Source organism: Podarcis cretensis (assembly GCF_951804945.1).
Source record: "Podarcis cretensis genome assembly, chromosome: 8".
NCBI classification, from domain to species: Eukaryota; Metazoa; Chordata; class Lepidosauria; order Squamata; family Lacertidae; genus Podarcis; species Podarcis cretensis.
The window spans coordinates 27,832,220-27,858,272 of record NC_137177.1 but is presented as its reverse complement, the minus strand read 5'-3'; the positions used below and the strand labels follow the sequence as shown (position 1 = coordinate 27,858,272).

The 26,053-nt window shown below is 42.9% G+C and overlaps 2 protein-coding genes across 2 annotated transcripts; both read right to left on the bottom strand.

Moving 5' to 3' along the window:
* Positions 1-195: 195 nt before the first annotated feature.
* Positions 196-4,869, bottom strand: NR0B2 (nuclear receptor subfamily 0 group B member 2). Its single transcript, XM_079988011.1, has 2 exons — positions 3,996-4,869; positions 196-913 (listed from the first exon to the last, which is right to left on the bottom strand). The coding sequence occupies exons 1-2, from the start codon at positions 4,516-4,518 to the stop codon at positions 654-656; spliced, it is 783 nt and encodes a 260-aa protein (XP_079844137.1). The 5' UTR covers positions 4,519-4,869; the 3' UTR covers positions 196-653.
* A 1,523-nt stretch (positions 4,870-6,392) lies between these two features.
* On the bottom strand, positions 6,393-21,532 carry NUDC (nuclear distribution C, dynein complex regulator). Its single transcript, XM_079988010.1, has 9 exons — positions 21,328-21,532; positions 18,699-18,776; positions 13,724-13,927; positions 13,207-13,293; positions 12,712-12,825; positions 12,162-12,356; positions 11,552-11,635; positions 10,672-10,790; positions 6,393-7,824 (listed from the first exon to the last, which is right to left on the bottom strand). The coding sequence occupies exons 1-9, from the start codon at positions 21,421-21,423 to the stop codon at positions 7,773-7,775; spliced, it is 1,029 nt and encodes a 342-aa protein (XP_079844136.1). The 5' UTR covers positions 21,424-21,532; the 3' UTR covers positions 6,393-7,772.
* Between the last annotated feature and the right edge of the window lie 4,521 nt (positions 21,533-26,053).

The window sequence follows — 26,053 nt, the reverse complement described above, 5'->3', positions numbered from 1 at the left end:
CTAAATACTTTGGTTACAGGAACAGCAGCTCCCAAGGCTGGGCTTTAAGTGGTAGTATGATCAGGCCAGGACTTTGCAGGGAGTGGACTAAGACTCCACTCCACAGATTGGGCTGATGCTCCTCCTCCCAAACATAGCAGGACTGGCTCATCATATTCTGAAGTAAGTGATTTAATACATAATACAATCTAAAGCAGAGAGACTAACATTCCTGAACTGCACCACTGACTGTAATCAGGGCCAGATCAACACATTTTCCTGCTGTAGACAAAGGACAAAATTCTTGCCCACCACCTTTCTGCAAAAAGCAGCTCATTGGATTAGCAGCTGAATCATATTTCAGCACTGGTGATGGGACAAGCTAGTTTAGGGGCATAGGATAGCCTGAAGGGCTCACAAAGCACTGTATTTCTTCACTGTGTCTCCACACCCCACTTGTTGCCTGAGATGGCTGCCTCACTCCTTAATGGAAGGCTGTACGTCCCTTTGTATTCTAAGATCTACCATCCAGTAGCCCCTTTGTCTGAAAAGTCATCACTAGGAGGCAGGCTCTCTCTCCCACTGCACGATCCAGATGAACTGCACACCGCCACTTGGAAACTGGAGCAAAGCTGAGCATGTGGTGGGTGACCCGGGAGCCAACCCCACTGGAGTCACTGTGGCCAAGGGAGCTCTCTCGCCAGCATCATTTCTGTCAGTAGCTCCAGAATGTCTGCATTCCCAATGACCGGTTGGAAGAAAAGGGCAGTGAGGAGGGCAGGAGGGATGGATTTCAGGGAGGAGGAGATCAGCAGGACATGGGCAAAACGGCCTTGATCCTCTGGGTGGAGAAAGGTCATGACTTCTTGGAGTGCTCGCTGAGCTTCTCGCTGAAGGCTCTCAATGTACGAGGAAGCCTTAAGACCAGGCACATCTGGGAGCAGAGAGAGAGGAGAGAGAAGAGGAAACTCAGATTATTCTGTGAAAATTCAAATGATTTGAACACTTCAATACTGGGCCCCTTCGGCACTACACATTTGAAGCAGCATCATACCACCTTCAAACAGTCATGCCTTCTCTCCGTGAATCCTGGGAGTTGTAGTTAAGGGTGATGGGAGTTTGGAAACCACTACTTTCCCTCACAGAGCTAAAATTCCCAGAGTTCCCTGGGAAGAAGGATTGACTGTTAAACCACTCTGTAGCTCTATGAGGGGATTAGGAGTCTCCTAACAACACTCAGCACCCTTAACAAACTACACTTCCCAGGATTCTTTGGGGGAAGCTATGACTGATTAAAGTGTTGTGATACAGTGCATTGGGCCCTGGAAGCAGGGGGGAAATGCAGAAGAAACAAAGGGCATTCAAGTGGACTCACTTGGATGATTTCATCAGAACATTGTTGCTGGCTGACGGGGCTCTTGTTTTCGCCACCAAGCCAATACAGAATTAACATTCTCTAGAATGCTTTCTCTACCTTGAAACTCAGAACCTAATCTCTACCAGCTGTCAGTAACTCAGGAGCTTAGAGTGCAGGGTTTCATGAAGGCTACAAGCCTAGCTATCATTTTTTGGAGAAAAAAATGAAGTGCTGTGCTATAGTGTTTAGAGCAGGAATGGGGAATATGTGCCAGCCATTTCAAGAAACAGAATTCAGGCACTCTTAAGAAGCAACAAATTGTCACCCTTAATTTTTTAAAAACCACACTGGGGCAGGGTAATTTGGTCCAGTAAAACTTCATGGGCACAACCCTGTGTCCTAAGCCAAGCAGCAGTGGTTAAAATGCCAGATTAGAACCTGGGAGACTAGGGTTCAAAACACCTCTCATCTCTGAAGCTCACTGGGTGATCTGGGACCAGTCAGTCCCTATCCAATCTACCTCACAGGGTTGCTGTGAGAATAAGGTGGGAAGAACCATATATACAACCCTAAACTTTCTAAAGGAAGGACAGGATATCAATGCAATATCCAGTGTTTGGCATACTTATAGCATTTACTGACATTAATGGGCATGGCAAACTTAGCACCATTAATTTCAGTGAATCTACTCTGGGCATTTTTTTCCTCTCTGAGCAAAACTTAGTTGGCTTCAACCCCAGGTTCTTGAAGCAGGTAAACAGGGTGCAATCTAGTTTCATCTTACCCCATACTCAGAGGAGGAGCATTGAAATCAATAGACACGATTAACTTAAATCCATTTATTCCAACAGGTGTGCTCTATGGCATAGTTGGATACAAGCCCGCTGTGTGATTTTCCCTCTCCCTCCCCCATGCCCGTGACTGCGCAATTGTACATCGGTAAACAACAGGATTTTAAAAACAAGCACTCTGTGTATCCACTAATCTTCTCTTCAAAGGAAACCAACTCAGCAAAACCAGCCTGGAGCTCTCCACCACTTTGTAGCAGAAAGGTGTGTGATAATCTTTTGCCAGTGAGGATTCATCCAGACCCTAGGAAAATGCTCTTGCTTAGACTATGAACTACCTGTTCATTTCTAGCATGAAAACCTAAGGTTGCACTGGTTCCTTGATAAAAAGAAAGTTAGGGTCAACTAAAAAGGTGGATCCATTTAATTAACCAAAAGATTTTGTTTTCAAAAAGCCACCAGAAACAGGCATATGTGAAGACTGCATTTTGCAAGCACCATCTTAAATGAAGCAGTCTCCCTTCTCTAATAGATGGAAGAAGTTCTCCTTTAAGATTATGCTTCTTTTGATGCATGGATATTATCACCTAAAGGAAGAACAAGTGGGAAACGCAACCAAATGCTGCAGCATGGGTTCCCACCAGCCATGGGCTCTTAAAAACAACCAACCAGCCAACCAACCAAAAAAACCCCTCAATTATTTATTTATATCCCACCTTTTTCTCCAAGGAGCTCAAGTTAGCACACATGGTTCTCCCCCTCTTCATTTAATCCCCCACAATAACCCTGTGAGGTAGGTTAGGCTCAGAGGCAGTGACTGGCCCAAGGTCACCCAGTGAGCTTCATGGCCAACTGGGGATTTGACCCCTGGTCCCCCAGGTCCTAGTCTGACACACTTACCACTGCACCACATTGTCCTTTCTCCCATGCCCTCAGTCAGTCAGGGCTCTGTGTTCACTGAGCACAATTACTTCCCACTTGAATGTTTCAGGGGTCCCATTTGAGCCTGTCTCCCTCTGGGTTTGTTTACTTCTGTAGTTTAGGGTTCTCCAAAGTCCGTTAATCGCTCACCTCTGGTGAGTAGGTGGTTCTGTTTTGACTGAGCAAGGACCCACACTTGCAGAAAAGAGTTTGCTACTAGTACATAGGATGCTTCTTGTTTCGGAAATATTTTTCAAATCTTTTTTTAATGTATTTTTGATTATGCCAATGCTGATCTTATTTGTAAACAATTTTTATATTTACTGTCACTCATTAATTTCTTAAGGATGGGAGGATGCATCTTGCTACTGTTTGGACTCATGCCTCAAAAAAGTCATGTCTATTTCCGTCTCTGAAAAACAGACCCGTAAGATACACACCATTGGGGTGATGCAGAACCCACAGACTTCACAACTGTTTGGTGGTTGTTTGTGATTTATATGTCCAAAGAATCTCATGGTTGGTACATTCTTACCAAATATAATTTTATTTGGCGACACTTTATATGCTTTGTGTAAATACGAATCTGTATCCCACCATGGAATATTTTACATAATCAATTCTTTCTTTAGCTTTCTTTCCCCACCTTGTATTTTCATTCTCTTTGCACTTATGACTTTTTTTCATGACATATTTTACTTCGTTGTTTTTTGGTATTTGTAACTTTTATTAAAGCTTTAACAAGAATCATTTTTTTACCCCTATCAGATAATTGACTAAAAATGCATTTGATGAAATGGAGTCAAAGTTCTTGACCCAGAATGCAGCCTATGGAAAACACATCCCTAACATGCACTGTTATGATTCTGGCTCTTTTATTCTACTGTCAATGATAAGCAATGGCCTTTACGAAGGGCTCCTTTGCTATGTGAGGGTCCAGCAGCACTTACCGGGGTTGAATAGAATTGCGCCCTTCAGATAGGCGTACTCTTTAGGGCTCAGGTCCAAGCTCCAGAAAGAGTTCAGGCTGCACTGGAGACGCTGAACACTGGCTAGGGTGGGCTGTGCCCTCTGCAGCTCCTGCCTCTTACACGGGCCATCGAGGAGGATCCTCTCCAGCATGCTGGGGGCTGGGGTCTCCATCACCTCAAAGGTCACCATCTCCTGGACCAAGCCCAGAAGGAAGAGGGGAGCCCAGCAGCTGTCCAGCAGCCGGAGCTGGTCTTCCCAAGGCAGGAGGTGGAAGGAAGGCAAGTTCTTCATGAAGCTGATGGTCTTCACCAAGACATCAGACGCCGCTTGGCAGGTGGCTTGAGGGGTCTGGAGGCAGACGGTGCGGCGCTTCTGGCACAAGCAACGCTTCTGGGAAGGGCTGTGGCTGCCCCTGTGATGGCTCAGGTTCTGGCTCAGGAGGGTGTAGAGGATGGCATTCTGGTTCTCTTCGTGGTGGCAGGAACACCTCTCGTACTCCATCTCCACGTCGGAGGGTGGCTTGCAGGATTGCTGCTTGGGAGAGCAAATGCTTTATCTGGTCCTGCTGAGCGTGTCCAGTCCCGTTGCAGAGTTTCTTGGCACTTTTTTTTATGCTATAGGGACCTGGCACCTTCTCTTCGCTTCACACCCTCTTTTTGTCCTTCCAGCAATGGTGGCTGTTGCTTCTCAGCTCTGCTTATAAGGCCCCCGGCAGGGTGAATGAAACCACCCCCCTTCGGCGGCCTTGACCTTCCTTTGATGAGTAGCAGCAGCTCATTGAAAAACAAGTCTGTCCCAAAGTAATTGGTTGGGCAAGCAGCATCTCTACGTGGCACAGAGAAAAGGTTTTCTCAATGAAGGTGCCAGCCAGAGCCAGGAGACTCAGAGGGCTGCCTTATCTGGATTGCCCTTATCAGTATAAACAAAGTCATTAACCCAGCCTGTACCAAGGCACCAAGGCTTCAGGTGTGTAATCAGGTTTCAGGATATGGCAGGGGTCACTGCCAAGGAGTTCACACAACACATCCTGATCACAGCCCAGTGGCAAAACAGCTCATAAAATTCTAACCTTGGAACAAGCAACCTGGAAGTCAAGTTATCTGCAGATTGTTTGTTTAACTCAGACAGTTGCTCTTTGCTGATAACAAAGGAAGGGGGTACGGGAGGTGGAGGAGCCAGTAAGTTACTACTAAAAGAAAAAAGGGCAAGTCTGGGTTCCACATGAGGCTGACTCAAGTGATTTTGCTGCTCTTGGCTGGAAATGAATGGTGGTCTCAACTGCATCTACAAGGGTGGGGAAAATGAGTGTCCGACTGCAGCCCCCTCATTCTATACCAGTGAAAGCCATGCTATGTTCATGGTTGCGATGAAGTCTTAAACAATTCCAATGAAAATGATTACAGTTAATAAAACTTTCAGTTTTTTCTGTAGAATAAAATATTTGGAGTCTTGTAATTTTTAAGCAACATACAGTTGAGGAAAGGAGCAGGTAAAGCACAACAGCAACACTAACTTCTACAGCATTTGGGGGGGGGCAGCTATTGAACTGCTTGGTCACTTTTACTCATTCTGTTCTCTTGTTTTCATTTTAAATGCACTGAGTTCTTGGAAGGAAGACATGCACCTCTCCCCCTTGTACCCCAGAGGTTTTGGTCCTATGAGGCTCGCCACACCTTGCTAAGTCAATGGACAAAAGACAGGATAATCAGACTTGCAAGGAAGAGAAACACATTTCTGCAGGCACAAAACAGGTGAAAGCTTTGTTGTGTGCCAGCCAGCTAGGGTCGGTAGACAACCAAGGCCATTCCAAGGTTCAGAGGATGACAAAAGAGCACAATGGCACAGGGACACTGTATACTGTTGCCTCATGGTGGAAAGTCGAACAGTCATGGGATGGCCACAGGGCGCAAATGAATGGGGTCAATGGCCTGTAGTCAGCTTAGGAAAAAGGGGAAAGGTTGCAGCTTGCACCACAGGGAGCAGGGGTGGAACAGCCCACCGTCAAAGCATGTGAGGGGTGCCTGACAGCCTGGAACTTATTTAAAATGACAGGCTACAATGCTGTACATCAGTCTATGTCAACCTGGTCCTCTCCAGATGATCAGAACTACAACTCCCATCAGCCGAAACCAGCAGTGCCTTGAAGGCTGTATATTCTATGCCCTTGCCTATATTTTATTCCCAGTCACTGCTCTTCCTTCACTGGAAGAACAAGGGTTCATAAATACTCTAATTACAGTTTAGGAAGGTATGGACCATTTTTTCTTTACTATTCCATACCTTCATAAACTCTGTAAGAGCTGCTAGCTACCTTCTGGTGGCTCAAAAATTATTCTGGTAGATGGATAACTGGAATATAGTCACATGACACCACATGAAAACATCACCTTTTTATTTATACATGCAGAATACAAGCTGTTTTTAAAGCAACCACCACAAAAAAAAGAGAACATGCAGAAGGCTCTTGCTTGGCATGTCCAACGCCGAAAGGGGAATGTGGAGTCGCTTCAATGAGGTGGACAGCTGGTCTCTAACAAACCAGAGATCTGTCTGCCATCCAACATGTGTCTGTTGACAGCAGAAAAACCTTGCCTACTGCTAGTTTTAGACACCAGCATTGTTTGTATGGATCAATTCATCTTAGCTACAAGAGTAGAGCAAGTCAACCTTTTTGAAGTAACTGATCACTTAACAGACCCTTCCTATTCCTAAATATTGGTTATGTAAGGCCAAATCACCAGCAGTATTGTAACAGGAAGGATAAGGAAGTCATTCTGAAGGGCAAAAACCTCTAATATCTGGGGCAAATATACACGATTGAAGCTCTGAAATGGGTACATCAGGGACTGGCAGAAACAGCTGAGTGACAGATCCAAGTGGAACAACATGTATGACTGATATACCAGATTCTGATGTGGCCTAAACAGTTTGATACTCCTACACTCCACCCATAAGCCTAAACACAGATGCAAAAGCCATCTATTACTTTTGCCTCCAAGCTTCTGAATGTAACACTTGAAATACTACGGTAACTTTAGAGGTTATAGAAAGTTCTGACAAGCAGATACAGGGGTGTTTTGTGAAGCTGCTTCTCCTGCTTTCATTTTAACGTCTAATGGGAACTTTCTTGAGTGAAGTGCTTATCACTCCAACACAAGCTATTCCTTGGGAACAATGGTGCACATGCAACAAGCATGAGACACCCGTGGATCAAATTTGTCAGTAGTTTTTCTTGCAATGTCTGAAAATGCTCAGTATTGTTGCACTGAATTAGAAGTCTGCAGGGGTTGCTTTGTTTGTAGAAGGAAGGCTGCAGGAAGACTTTCAGCTCTGATTTCAAGAGCAGGAGCTGAGAGAGTAGAGGATGACGAAGGCTGAGTGTTTCTCTTGCTACTTAAATTATTGTATTTTAAATGATACTTCCTAGACACTAAGCAAGAACCAAGGGACAATCTGATTCCATCAAGTACTCCCTTTTCCCATCACTCCTTCCTCTCCCTGAAATATTCTTCCCTGTGCAGAGGTAAAATGGGCCTTAGGTGATTGATACTGCTGTTGAAAATCCAGAAGCATAAGCAGTGTGCTACATGGATTAACCAGTGCAGCTCTTTTTACACAGAAAGTTCACTCTGAGGTGATGTGAGCAGTCCCAGGGCTGGGTGAAACGACTATACCGTCCTGCTGATTTATTTTCATTTATATTTTATCCTAATGAGTTTAGAGGAGGGGAGGGGAGAAGAAAAAGGCCAACCATATCAGTTGAATTTTGCTTTTGAGAAATCCATTTCTGGATGCTGTTCCATGAACCTGTAAATATGAGAGAAGAACATTAGTTGAAAAGCTAGGAAAGAAGGATCAGCAAGGCAATGTTATGAGTACGTGAAAATCAGTATTGCCCTCCCTAGGATCATGTACCTACTCTGAGTTAAACTTGCCAGGTAAAAATGAATTTACTTAAAAAATCAGGATTGTGTTGCTGCTTTCAGCATTTATTTATAGCTCTTGTATGCTACTGTACAATCTGGGGGTTCAAGACAGTTTATAAGAGTTACAGTTTTCGTTGACAGATGCTTTGTTTTTTTAAAAAAATTACATTGTTTTTATTATGGTCCATATGCCTCATGTTTTATTGGTTGATGTTTTACCACTGGGGGTTTGGTGAATTGCATCAAGCTGAAAACAGATCCCACACTTTGATGTTTCCCATTTTGGTTGTTGCATATTGTGCCATGTATGAGTACATGTGCAGTGTTAGGGAAGATGCCCTCACTGCTACATGATGTCAGCTTCATTATGCAGTCTAACCAGCTGGCTCAGGGAAAAGGCCCACCTAGTCCAGCATTACATTCTCACAGTGGCCAACCAGATGCCCATAAGCAGGACTGCAGCACAACGTTCTTTTCCCCATGTGTGATTCTCAGCAACTGGTATATACTTGTGAAAGGGTCCGTTATGTGAAGGAAAACACACTACTGGCCCCTGGGCCATTATCTGAAAAATAAAGCAGCCTCTTAAATGCAGGCAGCTGTCATACTGGTTATTAAGGTCATTAAGCTACTGTAGGACCACCCTCCACCCTGTCTTGACAATTCACAGGTGACCCTGATATCATTATGACTCTGACTGCCTGTAGACTATGATGCTGCCTTAAGTCTCCCATTAGCAGTATCAGTAAAATTGCCCCATAACGACGTACTACAGTTGTAAATGAGGAACGACAAATTAATCTAACGTGCCCTTGGGAACTATTAGCTTCAGTTCAGACACGTAGCACCTGGCTTATAGAAATGAGTTTTCAAGTCTATGCAAACATCATTTCTGTTTGTGCAATAAGAACACCATGGACTGAAGGGGAACCTTAGAGAAAAACATGTTTAAAAGTCAGGCTTCAGATCTTTCTGGAAGATTTGCTCTGACTTGGGTCTCTTTACCACCAAAACCATGCCAGGAACACTACACAGAAGTATTCAATCTTTTATGCAGCACTTAGCTCATGCCCTTGTTTATTTTGGTGACAAATCTGTTCTTTATATTATATTTTTGCAATTCTCCAGTTACAAATGAAAGAAAGAATATAAACACATTAACATTCACACGAAAAGAAAATGTGGTGGTGGTGAAACAATATATGGAAGGGGACTGAAGGGAAAAGTGGGTTAAGGTGCATCAAGCACATGAAAGACACAGATGAACGATGATTCTGCAAGTTAGATCTTTATACATTGTCCAATTGATGGGATGAAGTTCAAAGCATTGCCTTAAAGTCACTCCACTGGACACATGCGTAGTCTGGCAAAACAGGCAGGTAGCTGGGTGGTCTGTGCTAGTGAGCAACAGCAAAGAGATGGTATTCTTCCAAGTTATCAGGTTCTATACATTTATCACCTGGCAAGTCATTTTGGACTGGCAATCTTAAAACTATCAGCCTGTATTTGTCTAGTAGCCACAGGCAGCAAAAAACCATGCATGGGTGATTGAGTATCCAGCAAAGCAACCAGGTAGACTGCCAGAGGATAAAAATCATTGCCCAGCATAGAAATGTAGCAGGATGCCCATCTCTCATTTGCCAGCCACCAGCAGGCGAGTAACTTTTGTGGACTTTTTTACAAGACTGCTACAAATTCATTCTCTCACAACCTGTTTGCTTATTGTACTATTAAATGTACATCTAATGTGCTATCTTGGATAAGAAAGAGGAAGCAGCTAAACTATTATTAAATCAGCCTCCTTACCATTACAGCCATTAGCAGCAGTGAAGGGAAAATAGGATTCATGGTGGAAATCTTGAAAAAGACCCTGTTTTTGACTTAGACATATATTTGAGTAAAGTGCAAATTCTTAGCTCATCAGCAACACTAAAGACTTCTTCTGAAGCATTGAACAAAGCTCTATAGGTAACAGAAGCAGATGCTGCTGCATTTGATGCTTGCCAATATTAAGACAGTGCATAGCACCTCAGTTCTACTCAGAGTAGACCCACTGAAATTTATAGTTCTCAGCTGGTCATACCCATTAATTTCAGTGGGACCATTCTGAGGCTATGGATGCTGCTATTGTGACCAGCCTCTTGTTCTGGCTTTGAAGCACATGGCGATTACAGTCACACAGCACGTAATTGTGCCAAGCAGAGATGGTACTGCCAGGTAGGTAGCTGTGTGCCCTGTAGTTACCCTCTTTCCAACCCAGAGAGCAGGAAGCATCACCCTGCATGGCCTTAACAGGATAATTACTCACAGAAGCATATAGGCAACCTCTGCCAAACAGGGCAATAAAGCCATAAATGAATGTCTAGCGATCCATCTATTGCTGGGGTGAAAGAGGTTAGGCAATCTGGCTCTGAGGAAATTATAGTTACACACCACGTAATTGATAAAAGCCGAGATGGTACTGCCAGGTCATTTGTTCCTGGACAGTGCCCTACTCCCTGGACCTAGAGCTGAACTAGAGCCACAGGTGAGCCATTTCTCACCAACAAGGACTTCTTGCATTCATTGGCCACCAAGATGTGGGTTGGTTTGTGATGCTGTTGACTATATGGATATTTTACTGATTTTGATACAGCAATGCACAAATGCAGATATCTGTGCTCAGAGAGCGACCCTTCATACTTTCCCCTCATATTCCCCATGAGACACACAAACTGGTCTTACTCACTTTTTCAGGATGTCCTGCTTCTTCTGCTCATCAGATGTGGGGAGGCCCATTGATTTCTGTCGCTGGTCATACATCATTTTCTCCACCATGCTGCGGGTTTCACTGTCCAGATCTGATAACTGGTTGCAACGGGAACAAAGCAATGTGGTTTCACTATGGTGTTGGGAATAATTGAGATTCACGCCCCAGCCCTTTCCTTCTCAGCCCTTTCTAGCTGCTGCTTTCCTGGCAGCAGTGCATACCAAGGATCTCTGAGTCACGGGTTGAGCAGCCAGAACCATTGGGGCAGCAGCATATAAAAGGAGAAACCTGAGCCTCTTTAGGGAAGCACACCAACCTCTAAGAACCACAGGATTGTGTGTAATGACTTTGTGTTCTATGAGTTCACCCATTGAAGATGGCACAAAAGTCTTGGCAATTTTTGAACCAAGGAAAGGTATTCATTGTGGGAAATACATGGGGAAAGGACAGTGGTAGAGCATCTGCTTTCTATGCAGAAGTTCAATCCATGGCATTTCTAGGAACGGCTAGGGAAGACCCCCGTCTGAGACCTTGGGGAGCTGCTGCCAATCAGTATAGACAATACTGAGCTAGATAAACCAATGGTCTGATCTGATAGAAGACAGCTTCCTCCGTTGTGACCCAGTGAACACTATCAAATGATGAACTCTCCAGATGAATAGTATATGTGCTTGTTCCATGAAACAACAAGCTGTCACACATCCTTTTAAATAAAAAATTAAGAGCATGAAATGAGCCCTGTTGGATCAGACCAAAGGCTTATCTAGTCCAACATCCTGATTCTTACAGTAGCCAACAAGATGCCTGTCGAAAGCCCACAAGCAGGGCATGACCACAAGTGAGCAGGAAAAGCACTCACTTTTGAGTTCTCTGGGTTAATTTTCTTGGTGTTAATCTCTGGGTCTGTTTGGACTAACTTGTTCCACCATTCCATCTTGTTGATCTAAAAGAAACAAGATTGCAGAATTAAATGTTTTCACAACCAGCGTTATTCATTAAAGTTGTTAGTGTAGGCTAGGGCAACCCAAAGTAATTTACAACCAAAAAGGCAGTAAAACCAAGAGGAAACAGAAACAGATTTTAAAAATATCACCCACTTCTAAAAGGCTGCAGATAGTTTAAGACTAAAGGCCTTGTTATAAGGGAAAGTTTTCGCCTAGTGCCTAAATATATATAATGATGGTGCCAGGCGAACCTCCCTGGTGACAGCAGTCCACGGAAAAGAGTACCTTCTCTGAAAAGCAGGGGATGAGGGAGGGGACATGGGATAGAAAGGGAGGTGACCAAAGATTTTCAGATAACATCCTTGTGGCTCACTGTGGATGATCAGGCAAAACAAAAAGTAGTATTCAGATTGCCAGCTCAGTTTTTGAAGCTCCTCTCTTCAACTGGACATTCAACAGCACATTCAAGAATTTACAACTCTACCAAAATTAGGCATGAACATGGTCTGAATCTTTTGCTGTTACCTTCTCCAAATGCACAGTGACTATTTTCCCATCCTCAATCAGCCATGAACTCTCCTCCACCTTCACCTCGTTATACAAGTCTTCGTCAATCACAGGTGGGTGGCCCTTCAGTCCCACCTTCAGGTGCCGTCTCTGTATGTCGACCAACATATCCTTACCCTTCAGCCTGAAGTTGACTTTAAATGGGATGGCCAGCTAGACAGGAGAGGGAGCAAGAGGGAGCATTGAATCCACACATATAAACCTCTGGTACAATTTGTTCACCGTTACTTGCGGCAATCTATTCCGCCACAGATGCTATATCAGGTCTCCAAGTTTTTTCTTTCTGGAACTGATTCTGTGTCCCAAACTAGTATAGTCTGAAACAGTCATTAATTAACAAGACTGAGACCCAGGAAGAACAACTCCCAATGTTATTCACCTCCCGTCTGTATTCCCCCCCCTTAACAATCAATGCAGGACTGACTTGTCTTTTTATGACTCATCATTAAGTTTATCACCTAGTTAAAACATCTCATGTTCTTAAAAAAAACAATAACTCTATACTTACATCCAGTTCAGAGAGGGTCTGTGTCCACCTGTAGTTTGGAAGGTCTGCCCCATTCCCAGAGTTTGGTTTAAGCTTGCCTTTGTCCTTCTCATCTTCTTCCTCCTCATCTGTATCCTAGATTAAACACAGCAAAAAGTAAAAATACTTCTTAGTATTCAACTTTTAGCAAGCCAAATTCATGTAGTCTTTTTCCTGCCTGTTGTATCTTCTGTATAATTGGTGGTTCAGAGGTTCTGCATGAAGCTTCTTGAAAGATTATCTTGCTCATGAATGTAGTTCTGAACAGATCTAAGGCCTCAACAACTCCTATGTGGGTTCTTTGAAACAAAGCAATCAAGAGGTTTTCCAGTGTTCACATGTATAAACCCTAGAATTCTATTCTGGTAAGCAAATTGTGTGAGCATCCACCACCAAAAACCATCTTAAACCAATGTAGGTTTAAGATGGGAACCATTATCTGTTCACAAGTTTCAAAAACTTCTGAGAACACATTACCTGTTTGCTGGACTCAGGAGATTCCACTGGATTCTCAGAAGGCTTGGAAGGGATACCTTGGGCCTCATTTTCTGTCTTCTCTTTTTTCTGTTTTAGAAGATAACAGTTGAGAACTAGAAACTTCTGTGAAATGTTATGTACTGTTAATAGCAGTAGCACCCTGCCCCTTTGTTAGTTTAAAGCAGCTGGGGGGGGGAAGGGCTTTTTGCTACTTCAGAGCACTATAAGGAGTTGTGATGATTTTGCCATGTGGAACATTGTGGGGAATTTCCAGATACAGAATGTATAAAGGTCTGGGAAGTGCTACGCCTTAGAACATAAGCAAAGAGAAGGAACTGATTGGAGATATTCTAAGACAGTATCAAAATAATTCTATAGGAGTTGATGCTTTCATGGTTGGTTAAATGCAGTCTTCAATCAAATGGAAAGCCACTGATAACCAATCAAGCCAGACATAAGCAATATACTTGTTCTTCCATTACAATGAAGATCCAGTTACAACAAATGGGATTCACACCTGGTCAATTTCCAGTTGCAACCTTTCTGCCTCCTCCTCAGTCAGTTCTTTAATCCTTGGCTCACTTTCTTCCTGTTTTTCTTCTTTGGCAAGTTTTGCAGCACGCTCTGCTTTCTCCCGCTTTTCTGCCTCTTGACGGGCCTTCTTCTCTTTCTGTGCTTTCAGAGCCAGCTTGTTGTGGCGACTGAATGTCTCTGTGATTAACTGAGGGGACGGAATAAATCCTGTGAAAAACTAGTTAAGAAGCAGCATCCTGTAGTAGATAAAATGGCTTTATCTTTCTCTGTGGTCTAACTTAAGACGGGCTCTTCTATCAAAGGAAGGTACTGCTTAGTATCAATTCCACCCCCACCCCTCCAATTTGATACATTTGGTGATAAAGGGGATCAGGATTACTTTCATATCACTTTCAAGTTCTATCATCAGCCAATATATTATGGGGCCGAACACATGATGTGACCACCATTAGCTATAGAAAGGCTATTAATTAATTAAATTTCTAGATTACCCTTCATCACAAGAATAAACCTCAGGGAGGTTCACAGAATAAAATACAAGATAAAATACAAGAAAATAATTAAAGCAAAAACAACAAAACAATAATGCCCGCTCCCCACAAACACACTTAAAAGGCTGTAGAATATTAATCTGCCAAGGGCCTGACTGAAGAGGAATGTTTTCGTCTGATGCCTAAAAATATATACAGTGGTACCTTGGTTTAAGAACAGCTTAGTTTATGAACAACTTGAGTTAAGAATGCTGCAAACCCAGAAGAAGGTGGTTTGGTTTGTGAACTTTGCCTTGGAAGCAGAACATGTTCCGCTTCCTGTTGAGTGTAAATTGAGTCCCCCGCTGCTATGGGAAAGCACACCTTGGTTTAAGAATGCTTTGGTTTAAGAACAGACTTCCGGAACGGATTACGTTTGTAAACCAAGGTACCACTGTACTGAAGGAGCCAGGCGAACCTCCCCGGGGAGAGTATTCCACAAACGGGGAACCACTACAGAAAAGGAGGCACGTGAATAAGGGCCTCAGATGATGAATGCAGAGTCCGGGACCATTTGTATGGGGAGAGGCGGTCCCTGAAGTACTGAGGTCTTGAGATTCCTATCAGCTAGAGAGCTTTTCTTCCATCAGGACTCATTAAAAAAAGTTACTTGCAGTAACATATCAGCCCTTTTTCCAAGAGCCTAGAGTTGGAATGACAGGAATACCTTTGCCCACAATTCAGGGAAAAGAGAGAGAGAGGGGTGTGGGGAGAGGAGAGAGACTGAAGGTCAGGGCTCTAATATGTTTGCTGCAAGAGGTGATGTAGTCATCTGACTGCATAACAGACTGAATTTTAAGAATTCCTGCTGCTGGGTGACCTTCACAGCTGTTGCAGCAACTAAAGGCCATGAACAGAAGCACTGACATTGGAACACATGATCCAGCGTGCCCTTTGGACAGTGACATGTTGAAGACTTGTGCCTACTGAAAAAAAACAGATTAAAATCTTGTGTCTCACATTAAAAAAAAATAGAAGCATTCTTTAGATAGTGTGTAACTTAGATGTGAATTGAGAAATCTCTGGTTCCATCCATAATATGGAATCTGACTTGTTAGCATAGACTCTGGTAGCTGTAACTGAATTGTATGTTTCTACTTAATCCCCCCTCTCATTTTATCAACTTTTTAAAAAGCAGAAAAGCATTCCTCTGTAGCATGAATTCCTGTTTCCATGTCCCTAAAACCTATTGTTCCACAATGTCCACTGGCTTCTTGCATTCCTCAGGATTCTGCCAGGTAAAGAAAAATCCAAACTCTTAAATCCCTCAACTTTTTTCCACTTTAAATATTAATATTCCACCCCCCAACAAATGCAACACAAAAGAAAACCTTGTTGCAATAATCCCACTTCCACTCCTTATATTGACTTGAAAAACAGGCTTGGAGGGACTTCCGGGTTGGCGCCTCCGGCAATGGCTGAGCTCCTCTGATCGGGAGGAACTTACTCCGTGGAAAACAGGGTCTGAACGCCACGGCGAAGGCGGAAACCCATTGAAATCACAAGTGGGAAAAGCTTGTGAACCTGGGATTCGGCTGGCACCTTTTGCGCCTCCCCTACTCGCGGGGAAACCCTGTTTTGGGGATCCGGAGCAACGTGGGGTGAGCGGCGCGGTGCTTTGAATCAACTGCTTTTTTCATGGAGTGAAGCCGCATTGCTGTTGCTGGAGAGCGCTGACTTTTTCCTGTGGACAATTGGATTTTAAACAACTACCCGTGAGTAGAATGGAAAATTGGATCTTTAAATATCTTAATTTGGCGCTGAAGCGGGAAGGTCAAAAACAGGAAGTCCGCCTTCCGCTTTTGTAAATAGACTGAAGCAAAGACGTTACAAGCTAAAGTCTTTGAAAGCCTTTGATAAAAGATTAAATTTCCATCGGTTAAAAATACAGAACCCCCCTTGGAGGCAGGTGAAGAGGGGGGAAGCTTTGAATTTTGAACTTAGTAAGCCTGCAGGAGGGGAAAATCAAATCACCTCAGCTCTGAAACTGGGAACGGGTTGCCAGATGACGTTTGGGGAAAGTTCGTTGACAGAACGGATTTGACAGCTAGCTGAAATAAGAGCAAGATACTGTTTCCATTGTCCTCTTCTGCATTCAAAATGGAGGGAAAGTAACCAAAAATCGAAACTTTGTTTATTGCTTGAGCTGTGCTTGAAAGAACTCATACAAGTGGAGACTGTTTCCCTCTAGAGGGAGCTTTTGAAATTGTTATAGGAGTGTAACTGGGGGATCTCCAGTTGCAAGATAAGGATTCTGAGAACCAGTGATTGACCTTGGACTATTCAAAATGTTGATAGGAGAAGATACTGTGACTCTATTATGTAAAATAAGTCATTCGCTGGAAGAGCTTAATAAAAAGACGGATGCCACGACTTTTAAAGTTGATAACTTGGAACGGAAAGTGACTAATTTGATACGAGAAGAGAGCACTAACACAGGAATAATTCAGGACTTGGCACAGGAACCTACTTTGGCAGAACAAATGGTGGAGGAAAAGGAGAAAGTTGTTGTTTTTGAACCTAAAATAATACAAATGGGACTTTTAGTTTTACAGAAGCAAATTGAGGACTATAAATTGAGGCCTTTTATGATTGAATATAGAAAAAGTCAGATTTCGAGGATTGGTTCCCGGTTTGGACTGAAGAAGGAAAGTCGGAATGATCCCTCTATCCAGGGATTAATTGATTTTTGGGACATGGACTTGGACTTGGAGGAGATTGAAGTTTTGGGGGCCTTTGGATTTGGAAGAATTTTGAAATACGACCTGAAACACTTTATAGACCCTAGCTTCAACAATGGAAATCTGGCTGAACTGTCCAGAAGGAATAAAAATATTGTTAAGATGGAGTTTTCTCGAGATTTGCTCTCTAGCATTAAAGAATATGAACAAGACCGGCAGAAGGGACCTGGAAAAGAGTTGAGCCTCGGACATAAGATCTCCAGGTTGATGGACTATATGGAATTGACGGAAAGGACTGGCAGAATCCGAAACCAGGGAGAGGAGTTGATGGAAGAAGATTGAAAAATTTAAAGTTTATATATAGAAATATTGCAAAATTAATGAGTGATAGAAAATTGGTGGATTGATATTTTATGGATTTAGCAGAAATGTTATAAGGAGTTAAGTATTTTAGTTTTAACGTTAAAATAAGGTTAAAAAAATATGTTATGTATAATATGATAGAGAATAGAGAAAGATGGAAAGGATTTGCTGAAACAACTAGTAGAAGTGGAAAACAAAAAGGGAGGTGAGAGGAGGTCGAGGAAACAAGGGAATGAAAGAGTTTCGAAAAGGAGGGATGTAATTTTTTTAAAAAAAATTTTTTTGATTTGTTTTATTTAGGGTTAGGGTTAGGGAGTGGGTTTTTTTAGTTTAGTTTATAGTGATTAGGTTGTGTTTTGTACTGTTTTTATGTTGTATTCTTTTGTATATTTTTTCCCCTGTTCTTTCTTCTTTTGTGTTTTTTTTTCTTTGCTTCGGTTTTCTTTTCTTTTAAAAGTAATAAATATTAATAATAAAAAAAGAGAAACAGGCTTGGATTGAACTTCTAAGGACAAAAGGAATGACCCGACATGGAAAATATCTCAGAGAATGGAAGGGCAACCTGGCCACCTCTAGCGTTAATGATGCATAGAGGGTGCAATATCTCACTTCTTATACAAGGCCTCATTTAAGACCTCAGTGGTTTAAAAAAAAACCTCCACATTTCTATGTAGGTTGATTTTATTTAATCTAATTCCTAGTTTTTTGGGGGGGGAAATACATATTTCTCTGAAGTTCTTACATTCACTGGAAGATTAAGTAAGAGTTGTCAAATTCTAAAGGTAGGCTATATCATATGCTTCCCCTCCTAAAATTAGCAAAGGAACTAAATAATCACATAGCATCTAAGATCACCAGCAGCATTTCTCACATTGTTAAGCAAACTTTTCTATTGGGGGCGGGGGCAAAGCTACCACTGCAGAAGTGGACTTTAGTGCTTTTCTAGGAGTGAACAAACAGAGCAAGCTGGAATTATTGATCCATTGGTGTCTGTTGGAGTTAACTCAGTACGTCTCAGCATGCTTGCTTCTGAAGCTAGCCTTTGTTCAAACAGCAGCCAAAAAAAAATCACAACCAAACAACCTCTCCACTCTCCAAAAAGGTTGTTAGTAGTGTCATCTGCAGATGTGTATATGCTCCTGGCCTTTCACAACTGAGACGTGTGTTTATTGGGGCCCACTTTATACCTGTGACAGCTCTGCTGTGGCTGTTTTTAATTCTGAATTTTAAATTGCTGCAACCCTCCCTGGGACCTGCTGGTGAAGGGCTGATGAAGGGCGGGTGGGAAACCCAGCTAGAAAGGTGGGGTATAAGTAATAAATTATATTATTATTATTATTATTATTATTATTATTATTAATTTAACAACTGATAAACAGGATACCTTCTCAGCAGCACCCTCTTCTCCTCCTACAAAGAAATCAGTCTTGCGCCTCAAGAAGCTAAAAAAGGTGTTCACAAGCTGTAAGGAAAGGATACAATATATTTTCAAGAACTTGTTCCAAACTCCACAATGAGGAATATGCTCTTTAAAAATTCAACATCTCTTACAAGTGATCTGATTTGTAAAAGAGCTCCCAATATTGTTTCAGTAGAAATGCAATATACGATGTTAATGGCTGCTAATAATATTTTACTATTTCGCTTTCATGATGTCAAAATGCTAAATGCCTTCTTACATACCTTTCTGTTCTTGTTAGGTTATACATAATGGGAACTGAAGCTCTCAAAGAGGATGTGCAAAAACAAAAAATGGCAAGTTGGCTAGTTGGACAAACAATTTTGTCTTTAATTCATATTTTTTCCACTATATATATATAAGATTGACTGCCATTGCAAGATGATGTGATGGCCACAAACTTAGTCAGCTTTTAAAAAGGATTTGGCAAATTCATGGAGCAAAGCACTATTTACCATAATGATAGCTAAATGGAAGCTCCATATTTCATAACAGCAGGAAACCCATCGCCCTCCAACTGTTGTTGGATACCAATCCCCATCAACCCCAAGAAGCAAATCACATTACTCAACTGCAGTGTGATTTGCTTTATTATCAAGCCCAACAACCCAGAAGATGGAAAACCACTGTTTGGCTCAAAAATCAATAATTATCTAGAAGCTAGCTAGTTCAAAAACATTTAGATAAGTCTATGGTCACAGTTCCTAAGGACTTCAATAGGCTAAGGTCCATGTAACCTAGGAACCAGCAGCAAGGCAGATGCCACTTAGGTGCTTACAAGCAGAATGTGAAAAAAGCTTTCTCTCCAGCATAAAGTATTCCGATACTGGCTCTATAGAGCAGAGATGTGGAGCCAGTATCCCTCTAGATGTTACAAAACTAAAATTGCCACCATCTCTGGCTGCTGGAGTTGATGGAAGTTGGCATTGCAATAGTTGACAGATCATGGGTTCCCCACCCATACAAAATTTGGAGCTTCCATTTACCTATCATGGCTAATAGTAACAGGCTTTTGCTCCATGAATTTGCCAAATCCTCCTTAAAGCTATCTAAGCTTGTAACCATCATCCTATAAATTTATTTTGGAAAACAGTTCTTTTGACCAGTCCTGAACCTGTTATTGGCCAACTTTATTAGGTGACCATGAGTTTTAATATTAAAAGGGGAAACTGTTTTCTATAGAGATCAATATAAAAGAAACTGGAAACTTTTGCTTTATGAAACTTAAGTGTATTACAATGATGTCTGTACATGTGATCTTAACACCTTTTGCTGTCTGTTTATGGCACATTTAGATCCTAACATTTTATGTATCCTTGAACGGCAACAGAAGTTGGATTCTTGTCAAGAAATTGATTTTTAGGGTCTATGTTGTTATCTTTCATTAAAACACAGGAATTTCCTCCTATGTCATAAATCAGCATAACATAATACTGAAGGGTGGTCTTATGCAAAAATCCTACTCTGTTGTCTAAACAGGTGCTTTCTACATTGCACAGAAGCACATACAGGCATCCCCACACTTATGCAGAGAATACTTTCCGGACCTCCACACGTATAAGTGAAATCATGTAAAGTGGGGAGCACCCTCTGCATGCCTATTTCCCCCTGCTCTCCAATCCAGACCAAAATATCTAAAGTTGAAGCTCTGGGCCAGATGGAGGCTGTGCAGAAAAGCAGCTGTCAGGCGGGGAGGCTGAGCAGCCTAAATAAAGCCCAGCTGTGCCTCCGGTCTCTGCAGGGCATCCTAAGCTTTCAGTGACATCCTCTTTGGGCTCCAGGGAGGGTCTCCTCACAAGCCACGAGGACTTTCCGGCTCTCTCCTGCCATTTCCTGGTAGGATTAAAGTTATTTATTTATTTCCTGGCACTGTGCCTATATGCAGTTGCAGATGGGTAGAATGCACTAAGAGGTGTGTATGCGCCTGTATTTTGAAGGTAGCATTTCAAACTTTTTCATGGTGCTTATGGAACTCTCCCAAGATCTAATGGAAGGCATTCACACATTTCCATTATGTCAAGCAACAAAGTGAGTACTATGCTGGCTATCAATGCATCTCCTAGAGACAGGATACTAGTTAGATGAACCATAAATTTGACCTAGAAGAAACAATAAAACAGTGTCAGAACACAGTGACAACAAGTAATTGGCGGGGGGGGGGGGGTCGACAAGATGTTGCCTCCCTCTCCTGGAGCAACCCTGCAGCCCTCACCGAACATGTCCAAAATAATTGCTCCAGAGATTCCCCACTCCTCTGGAGCATATTTGGAGGAGGTGTGGGGAGATGCAGGGGAGGGAATGAGGAAGGTGAAGTCATCGAATTTGGTGGCCATCAGTTACATTTCATGGCAGGTGTTTTTAACATGCGAGCAGCAGCTGCCGCCTGCTGCTCTTCACCAGCAAACGGCATTCGGAGAGAAGGGAAATCCTGAGGGGGAGGGGCTAGGCCAGCGAGGGGGTTCGCGAAAGAGAGACTCCAGGAAGGGAGACCGTTAAACGGCGGAGCGGGAGGAGAACTCGGATGAAGGGCCTCCCTTCCTGCCCTCCATCTTACCTCCCGGACGCCGCCTTGGTGCTGCTGGGCCATCGCGAGCAACATGCCGTCGAAGCGCTCCTCGCTATCCGTCCCATCCTCCCCGCTGGCCCCCATCGCCCGCTTAGCCGCTTCGCTCTTATTTCAGCTTCGACCACAGACGCTCCGGCCTCGCTCCTCTGTTACCAGCACGCTCCGTCAGCGGCGCCCCCGGAAGCGGAAACAGCGCGCACTCTGCCGAACCCGTTCCTCGGCAGGCTTCTGGCCAACCGCCGGCTTCTCTGCGCTAACTGGCAAGCATCTTGCCCAATCAGAAATGAAAGGGAAGGTCAGGGGACGAACCGTTGGTGGCGGGGTTGGGCTCCGTTTGGCGTCCGTTTCCGTGGTTACCGGTTTCCGATGCGCGCAAAGGACGACGGGAAGCTCTAGAAAGCTCTCGTTCATGCCGTGCGCGCGCGGAGTCTAAAGCTCCCACGTTGGTCAAACCGGGGCTTGGTGTTTATTTATGGCTTGAAATAGCGATTTAAGGCGGGAGCGCTATACTCGCTTACCTTGGGAGTTCACCCCATTGAACTCAATGGGGTTTACTCCTGAGCCGGCGTGTGGGGTTGCGCTGTAACCTGTGGGTCCCCAGATGTTGTTGAACTACAGCTCCCATCACCCCTAGCTAGCAAGGCCAGAGCTCAGGGATGATGGGAGTTGTAGTCCAACAACATCTGGGGACCCACAGGTTGAGAACCGCTAAGCCTTGCTTGCATGCGTTTTATCTGTTTATTAAAGTTGCATCTTGACGTTCCTTCATAAACCCAGAGTACCATCACAACAAGCTTGCGAGGTATTGCAAGTGGAGATTTAACTGGCCCTGGCCCAAGGTCGTCTGCTGGATTTCTTGACACTGCACATTTCAATCCAGGGCTGCTCACAGCCTCACACAACAAACGTTAAACATGCTTTGAGTCTGATGTTCTCCAGCTCTTCAGTTTCAGAATTCCTGAATATTGTATCTTTAAAAGCAATGGGGAGGTAGTTAAGTAATGGGTCCTTTTCAAAAAGGTGATGGTGTTGGTGCTAGGAGAATTAATCACACCCAAATGTACAACTGAAATGAAAATAACGTATGCTCATCCTGGCAACCACCAACATCACCTAGTGAGTTTATAGTAAATGAAAGATCAAAACTGGGTCCCCCTGGTTTGTAGCTCAGTCTCTTAGCCACCATGCTATGCCATAAATAAATGCGTACTGTACAATAAATGTACTTTAGCACAATCTTATTCATACTTGCTCAGAAATGAGCCCTACAGACAAGGTGTTTAGGATTGCAGACTATTGCATCTTCATGTCATGAGCTTCTAGGTCAGAACTAGGGTTCCTGTGACCCTAGATGTTTGTTGATCTGCAACTCCCACCCTCAGTGACCATGGGTCATGGTGGCTGAGGCTGATGGGAACTGGAGTCCAACAATATCTGGAGGGCCAGATACTGTTTTCCATTTTTGTTCTAGATGGAAAGACATGGAGCGCTAGGAATCCACATCTTTCCTGGCTGTCTCCAGTATTGTGATTTTGCTTTATTTCAGCATTAGCATTCAGGGGCTCCTTTGGTCTTCAAAGCAGGATAAAAACAATCCATCTGGGGAAGTCCACCTAAAGCCCTTCCTATGGAGCAATCAACAATGCAGGAAATTGCACAAGGCAAGGTCATCAGAGAGAAACACCTTCTATTCCACAGACTTCAAGGGTTAAAGTCCATAGATTTAGGCCTAAAGCCAACTTTAGTTCACAAGCAGTCATTCCCGTTTGTAAAAGTTAGAAGATATGTGCAATTTAAAAAGTTGCTAAGAAATGTACAGCCTGAATCTAACATGTTTACATCCAAGTCTAGTATGTTCACCTAAACTGTTTTACCATGAAATTTCCCTGGTTATACTTGTACCCAGTAAACCATTGTCCCTCTAGAGTTCCTATTTTTGCCTTTTATGTATGCCTTTTAGATTGTGTCTTTAAAAGTTTTATACCACTAAAGCACACTCAAAGCACATTCTTTCACTCAAAGAATTCTAAGTTGGTCTCTAAGGTGCTACTGGACATTTTTTAAAATTTATTTCGACTGCGTCAGACCAACATGGCTACCTACCTGAATCAAAGAATTCTGGGCACTTTAAGGGCTGAAGGGAATTGTAACTCTGTGAGTGGTAAACTACAGTTCTCAGGATTCTTTGTGTAAAGCCATGTACTTTAAATGTGTGTTAAAAGTATGGTGCATACACAGTTGATGTGTGTGTGTTGTGTGTTATTTCCACAGCAACTTCAAAGTTTGCAAGGCAAAATGAGAATGACATTGTATACAGCTTGGGTTCACTTGGAGGAGGTTTAAAAACTGGAAGAGATATAGAAACAGCTAACCAAAATGATCAGGGGCCTAGAGAAACTCCCCTGTGAATAAAGGTTATGGCTTTTTAGCTGGGCGACGGCAGGAGAACATGACAGAGGTGCATTCCATTGTGGAGAGGCTTTCCATCTCAAGACCAGAACTCAGGCTAACCCAATGAAGCTGAATTGTGGGAGGCTCTGAATAGACAAAAGGAAGTTGTTTTTCATACAGGGCACAGTTTAACTATGGAATTTGCTGCCAGAAGATGTAGTGATGGTCATGGAAAACTTTGAAAGGGGATGAGACATACTCATGGAGGGCAAGGGGAGGAGTGGCTACTAGTCATCATGATGGTTATGTATTGTTATACACCACCCCAATCTCCACAGCAGTCTGAGATTCTAGGGGTTCCAGGCAGTTACTCAGGGTTTGTGTGTTTCCTTTTGGATAATGAGGCACAGCAGAGACTGTGGTGTCTTTATGATATATGGCTTATTTACACCTATATACAGCCTGAGCCTACGATGGAGGAGTTCAGAGCATTCACACCCCAAGAGGTTCTGGCTTCTCCCATAGCCACAGCAGCCTCAGACTAAAGCAGACCCCAATAATTGCTCTCAGATGTTGCTCTCTGACTCTCTCTCCAGCCCACTGCTTATTATCGGTGTTGCATAACTCATAACTTCATTTTTTTTTTTAATAAATGTTTATTAGCATTTCAATAATACACATAGACACACACACAAAAAAAGAAAAAATAACAGAAAATACAAAAATTTAGAAAAAGAAAACAATTACAAACAAATGAAATTTCAATTGCTTATTTTCATATAACTTCTTTCTTAGACCTCCTCTCCCCTCCCCTTCTTGTATTCCAATTCAAGTTATTAGTCCTGCAAATCCTTATTACTTAATTCTCAACCTTAAACTTAATAATTTTGACATACTGTAATTTTACCTTTCCTCATTCTTCCATAAAATTATTATTACATTCCTCATTTTCATTTCCTTTTAACCATTTTAGACACCAATTTTAGCTTATCTAGTCTTAAACATCTTATACATCATTTCTTATTCTTTAACATATTTCTTAAAGTCAATATTTCCCTTCCATAGCTTTCCCAACTTCCATACAAATATCAAAACAAATAAAAGTAAGTAATTAAGAATTCTGTACCCTTTGGATTACCAAACTCCAACCCCCCTTTCCCGGTTTAGTCCCCAGTAAATGTTCATCAATCAATACTGTTTAACCTGGAGATCTCACGTCCGAGGCTCTCAAGTCACCCTCAGTTCCTCTCTGCCGGCCTCTTGGATAGTCCTTTAGGTTAAGCCCCAAGGCTCGAAGGGGCTCTGACCCAACAAGATCCATGATTTTTCCAGTTGGCCCTCCATATTTAAGATTAATACTAATGAGGTGTTCCACTCTCAAATTTGCAATTTCCAACTCAGTCCAAACTTTCCACCTCAAGTTTTTATTCTCCTTTGTTGTCTGCATGCCAGGCCCCAAGCTGTAATTCTCCCTTGACATCTGCAAAATTACCAGTCCACCTTCCTTTTCCTCACAATCCACAGTCTCGTGACTCTCAAATTCCTCTTGTTGTTGATGTATATAAACTTCCTGCCTCCACTCCCTGTCAACTTCAGCAATGTTGTTTACTGCCAGGGCCAGGGTGTTCGCATTTGTAGTCAAAACATCTGTCTGATCTTGTAACTTTCCCAGGAGAGCCAGTATTTTGTTGAGTTTAGTCTGATTATTGCTTCTTTCAGCCATTTTTACAGTATCTCTCAGTTTAAAAACCAGTCAGTAAGTTAATTTGTAGCTGCTCTCCCTTATTTTCTAGAGGTTGCAACAAATATAGCCAGCAGATGCAACAAAGACAAAGTTCCCTTTATCCTTTCCTTTTGACAGCTATTTTGACAGCTGTCAAAATCTTCAATAGTTCCTCAACAGGTTCTCTCACGGGGCGTCCCCGGGTTCTGGGGGGGTAAAACTTTAGCTCCAAACGTCAAGTTTATCCTCCGGTAAAGTTTATAGCGTCAAGCCGTGGAGTTGTTTTTTTTTCTTTTTCTTTAAAAAGTTCTCTCGACCTTAAGTTGCAAGCTCTTTGCGTTAGAATATCTACTCAAAGGGGGGGGGGCGACTTCCTTTTTGACCCTTCCCCGCTCGTTCCCAATTCAGGAAAAATTTGTTTAAGATCCAAATTCCATGTTTACTCACGGGTTCTTGTTTTTGAGTCCGAATGTTTCAAGGAAAAAGTCAGCGCTTCTCCGGCAATGGCATGCGGCTTCGCTCCGCAGAAGGAGCAATCGACTCACAGCACCGCGCCGTCCCCCGTCCCCGTTCCTGAGCCTTTAAAAAGGCTCCTTCGCG